The 5,931-nt window shown below is 44.0% G+C and overlaps 1 protein-coding gene across 1 annotated transcript in view; it reads right to left on the bottom strand.

Moving 5' to 3' along the window:
- ANKS4B (ankyrin repeat and sterile alpha motif domain containing 4B) overlaps positions 1 to 5,931 on the bottom strand; it is a 23,470-nt gene continuing 17,539 nt past the window's right edge. The window contains 1 exon segment of the mRNA XM_006892702.1: positions 1 to 1,123. Coding sequence (XP_006892764.1) covers positions 1 to 1,123 — 1,123 coding nt within the window.

Raw genomic sequence — 5,931 nt, forward strand, 5'->3', positions numbered from 1 at the left:
TCAGCCCTGTTGGCCCAGCATGCTCCATCAGAGGCTGGTGTCCACCAGCTGCCCTGGGTTCTGTAGCACCTCTTTTCTTCTGTTTATGGCCATGAGAACTTTCTTCCTGGGCCCCAGCTGCATATGTATGCTCTGAAGGTCCTCGTCAGAGCAGAGCAACAGAGCTTCCAGATCAATCTGCTCTCTCAAGAAAATGGGAAAGAACTCATCCAGGTGCTGTGACAGTAAGAATACTTCCAGGGGTGTAGCGTCAGACACATCTTCCTCCCACTCCACGTCATCTCCATCCCAAAGCAGATCATCGTCATGGCCATTTTTCTCTCTGGTTTCATCGGGTTCGGCATCATCAGCCTCTGCTGCGTCTTGCCTCTGAAGCAATTCACTGGGTATTTTAAGTCCCAGCTCCTTGCTGTCCGAGATGTCTTCTGTTCTCAACTGTGTGTTCCTGTTCAAAATGATACTTCCTAAACCTGGACGGTTGAGAATGGACTCACGTTGCACGTAGCTGTCCTCCTCTTCTGAGAACTGCAGCTTGTCTTTAAAGTCCCCTGAGAAAGAATATTCCTCCTCCTCATCCTCCTCTTCTTTGAACACCTCCATCACATTCCTCTGCCCTCTTTGGCCCTTCTCCCCTTGTTCTGCTGTGTCTTTGTTCTTCTTGAACTTTAGCTTGAAGGTGTCTTTAATGCCCTTTGACAATGACCCAAATGTCTTAGAAGCAGAAGCACTTGAAGAGTACGAGCTGGAGAAGGTGCCCTGGGAAGAAGAGAAAGTTCCAGATTCCCCCTTGCTGTACTTCCGGGCCATCTTATTTTGATGTTTCTCCTGGAGCCTCTCACACTCTTTGATCTGCTTCCTGGCATTCTTCTGAGCTTGCTCCTTCAGCCTGGTCACTTTCTTGGGGTTCATGATGTTCTGAGATGTGGCAGCCTTATCAAGGAGGGCAACACATTGATTCTGTTCCCTGCCAGCAGCAGCATCCAGTGGAGTCTGCAGGTCATTGTCAAGGGCAAAGATATTGGCCCCAAAATTTATCAGGAATGAGACACAGTGGGCGTGCCCGTTGGAGGCTGCATAGTGTAAAGGCGTGTTCCCCCAGATGTCACATCTATCAGGGTCCCCTCTAGAAGAGAAAATGAAAAGAAAAAAGAAAGTGTGTTAGGTTTTTTTCTCTCTAAACATAAGTTCTGTGGTGATGAACTTTAGAACATTTGATGTGTTAGCATATCTGAATAGGAGAGACCTAAATTGAAACTCTATTTCAAATTAAGCTAGTATTTGTATTCCCACCTTTCTATGAATGCATAATCTGTAGCCAGTTACACTATTAACTGAAAGACTGTACTTCTCCAGGGATTCAAATTCACTAGGGGCTCTAAGGGAGAAAGATGGGTGATCTGTTATGATTGTTATTGTTGTTGTTATGTACCATAGAGTCAGAACCTGCCCATAGCTGACCCTCCAGTCCGTTTTCAGAGGCAGTTAATCACACGGGAGGAGATTACCCATCCTTCTCCCATCGAGCAGCTGGTGGCCTCAAACCATGTGGCTTTGGAATTACAGCGCAGCTTCTTGCCATTAGGCCACCAGAGCTCCCTATGATTAGAGCCTTGGCAAGCCAATGGAGGCTTCCAATGAGTCAGAACTTAGTCAACAACAATGAGTTTGAGTTTTGAGCTTCTTAAAGAACCCTAGAGCATGGTAGCCTAATGGCAAGAAGCTGTGTTGCAATATCAATTAACTGCCTCTGAAAACCTGCCAGAGGGTCAGCTATGGGTTGGTTCCAACTCGACACACAGATCAAATCTTTCTTGGATGGTTACCTGGGCTGGGAAAGGAGGAGTAAGAGTAAAAATTTGTAAAAATTTAGGTGGAACCACTGTGGAAGACGGTATGGCACTTTCTCAAAAAGTTGCAAATAGAGATACCATTTGACTCAGCAATTCCACTACTGGGAATATACCCCAAAGAGACCATAACTGACACCCAAGCATCTGTACAACCATGTTTATTGCAGCTTTGTTCACAGTAGCAAGGAGTTGGAAACAACCTAAGTGCCCATCAACAAACTAATGGATAGAGAAGCTGTGGTATATTCACACAATGGAATACTATGCTGCATTGAAAAACAAGGAACTCATGCAATATTATTCAAAATGGGTGACCCTGGAGGACATTATGCTGAGTGAAGTATCTCAGTCACAAAAGAAAAAATATTGCATGGTGCCACTGTTATAAAACAGGACTGACCTCGGGGCTGGGGGGTTCAAATATGGGTTCAGTAACGTATACTGCATTGAAGCAGATGAGGGAGAAAACTGTTTAAAAGGGATATGTGATTAGGTATTTTTGTCATGACAGGAGTCCAGAGCGAAGACTGTATAGTGGAGTGTACCTGGGGGGAGGGATTGTAAAACAATGAAAGAATTTTTCTTTTACTTTTCCAAGAGGGTAGTGTACCATGGGGGGAGGGTTGGGAGGGGAGAAAAGTACAACAATGAATGAATGAAAATTTTTTAAAAATCTAAAAATTTTAAAAATGTAAGAAATTAGTAAATAATAATAAACACAAACCCCACTCATTGCTGTTGAGTTGGCTCTGACTCACAGCCGGTTTTCAGAAGCCATAAATCACATGGGAGGAGACTGCCCACCTTTCTCCTAGCAAGCTGGTGGACTGGCTGTTTTTCTGCCAGGGAGCCACTGGCAGATACCATAGAGAGAGGCCACCTTTTATTTAGCACAGCAGCGCCCTACAGACTGTGCTACGGTGTTGCTGTTGTTTAGTGTTGTGAATCCACTACAACTTGTAGCAACCGTATGAACAAGAGATCTGAGGACTGTCTTATCCTGTGCCAGCCCGACCATCTCCAACATACCCGAGCTCATCACTATTGTCACTGTGTCAGTCCATCTCACTGAGGGTCTTTGCCCCCCCTTGACTGACTCTAGTTTTCCAAGCATGATGTCCTTTTGTAAGGACTGACACACCCCCCTCTCCCCAATGTCATGTGTTGTTATGTACCATCAGGTTGAAACTAACCCATAGCTGGCCCTCCAGCAGGTTTTCAGATGCATTTAATCCCACAGGAGGAGATGGCCCATCTTTCTCTTGCAGAGAAGGTGGGACATAAACTGTTCAGCTTTGGGTTGGAAGCACAATTCCTTACCACTAGCTCCCTAAATAGATAATGTGGTTATTGTTGTTATTATATGTCACTGAGTTTGAATTGATTCATATTTAACCCTCCAGCAGGCTTTCAGGGGCTGTAAATCACATAGGAGGACACTGCCCATCTTTTTCCCCATGGAGCAGCTGATAGATTTGAACCACCAACACTTGAGATGGCAGCACAACCCCTTACTCATATTAAGATGGGTGAAGAGAAAGGCAATAGACCATAAGGGAATGATTGGCGCAAAGCCACTAAAGAAAAAGAATACACAGAGAGGTGGGGGAGTATTAATGGAAAAAAGAATTACTGGGAGGCAATGAAAAAAAATGTGATTATATTGTGGGCATCGAAATGAATACCATAGAACAAAATGCATGTTGATGGTCAAATGAAAAATTGCTTTCCTTCATAATTTTTTCATTCAAACCACAATTTAAAAAAGAAAGACGTTTGTGACTTGGCAACTCCTTGTAAATCTCCCTCCTTCTGTAATTCTCTTTGATGTAAAACTGGCCCTTCGGCTTGCCTTCCCCAATAAAAACTGACTTCTTATGTATGTGTGTGTGTGTGGGGGGGGGGAATGCAGGGTGCATTTTCTTGTCAGATGCCATATGGACTCCACTTCATGACAAGGAATCTCTTGTTTGTCATTCCTAACAGGACATTCATCTACTGCTTTCACTAAGACGCATCACAACAAAATAAAACAAAAGAAACAAACAAGCAAAGCAGAATACATGTGAACACAAGCATGTTTGTACCACGCCTCGACATGGCTGTGTGGTCGTTGCTGTAAGAGGGAGCCCTGGTGGTGCAGTCCAGAAGGTCTGGGCTGGGAACCTTACTCAGCCGCTCTTGGAGGTTCACATCTGCCAGTGGCTCCTTGAGAGAAAGATGGGCAATCTCTCGCCTGTGCTGTTTACAGCCTTAGACGTTCCCTGGAGTTGGTTTCAACTCGACGGTGATGAGCTGAGTCTGAGTAATTCCAAATGTGCCACATCCAGGCACCATATGGCCAGAAACAGAAAGAGCCTGACTTGGCACCTCTTTTTTTTAAAAAAAATTTATTTTCTTTAAATTTTTTATTTTTATTTTATTATTTGTGTGTACCGTCAAATCAGATCTGACTGGTACAGGAGGAGATTGTCCCTCCTTCCCCAGCAGAGCATCTGGAGGATTCGAACTGTGTGCCTCTGGGATTGCAGTGCAGCTTCTTGCCACTAGGCCACCAGAGCTCCCCTACCTCTTTTTTTAAAAAAAACTAAAATAATATTGTATAACAAGGCATTGCTGTACAGAGGTAGCTCCTGGTTGCTGTGATGCTAAACACTGTGACACTCATGTACCAAATGCAATAATGGTTACCCATCGTGGACAGTGTTTGGTGGAGCTTCCGGATTAAAACAATTTTGGGTGCAGGAGTGGCAGCCACTTGGGAAACTCTATAAACAGTGCTCAGGTCTTTTGTTCATAGGGTCACTATGAATCAGTCCTCTACAACTCAATGACACTTAACAACAACATTGTATAACAATGAAAGAGTTTGACTTTTCAAAGAGAAGCACAAACTGGAAGGGGAAGGGTGGCCAGGGAGAAAAGTCTCTGTAAATTTTCATTAAAATTAGTTTAAAAAAATAATGTTTTTATTTTGTGTTGGTTTGCTTATAAATTTCATATACATTATTTTTCTTTGTTTGTTTGTTTGGGGGTTCTTGGGGATATTTTTTCCGGTTGTTGTTGTGTACCATCAAATTGGATCTGACTGGCAGAGGAGTAGATTGCCCTTTCTTCTCCACCGGAACATCTGGTAGATTTAAACCGTGTGCCCTTGTGATTGCAATACAGCTTCTTGCCACTAGGCCATCAGAGCTCCCTTGGATGCATTGTTTTTTAGAGAGGATATTTCCCATTTCCTTAACCCACCCTCCCCCCTTTACCCATCAAATCGTGCAACCCTATGATTACCCTCCTGCCCATCCTTATCCCTCTGCTCCTACCCTCTCCCCTGAAGCAAGAGTTTCTCAGGAACCCTCAGATAGAACAACTTTTGTGTCTCATTGGCGAGAATTAGGTCACTTGCTTACAAGAAAGAAATGTTTGATTCATATTAATGGGCATTTTCCTCCTGATACTGGAAGGAGGGTTATGCAATACAGCTGTTGTTTTTGTTAGTTAAAGTACAATGCACAGAGACTTGTGGACAGCAGATCTGAACTCTGCTAGATCCAACGCCATTTTCACTGTCTCTAATATACTTGAGCTCATTGTTATGGTCACTGCATCAATTCACCGTCCTGAGGGTCTTCCTCTCTTTCACTGACCCTCCACCCTTCCAAACATGATCATATAATGTCCTTTCCCAAAAACTGACCCAAAGAATGTGAGATAAAGCTTCGCCATCCTTGCATCCAAGGAGCACCTTGGTTACATTCGCTCCAAGGCAGACTTGTTTGTTCTCTTGGAAGTATGCTTATAAATGTTAAAACGGCTCACCCAGGGAAACCATAAGGCCCTGATTGTTTTAATTGTCCCATTGCCAGAGCTGCATGCCTTTCTGATCTCTGCTTGTAGTCACTTGGCATCCTTCTTAGGTCCACTTAATAAAGGCGTGTTAATTTCTCGGGACCAGCTTTTTCTTTCCTCCCTCCCTTCCTCCCTTCCTTCTTTCCTTCCTTCCTTCCTTCCTTCCTTCCTTCCTTCCTTCCTTCCTTCCTTCCTTCCTTCCTTCCTCCCTCCCTCCCTTCCTTCCCTCCCT

This window comes from Elephantulus edwardii, unplaced genomic scaffold (assembly GCF_000299155.1).
Source record: "Elephantulus edwardii isolate Elephantulus edwardi_28Jun2011 unplaced genomic scaffold, EleEdw1.0 scaffold00117, whole genome shotgun sequence".
In the NCBI taxonomy this organism is placed as follows: Eukaryota; Metazoa; Chordata; class Mammalia; order Macroscelidea; family Macroscelididae; genus Elephantulus; species Elephantulus edwardii.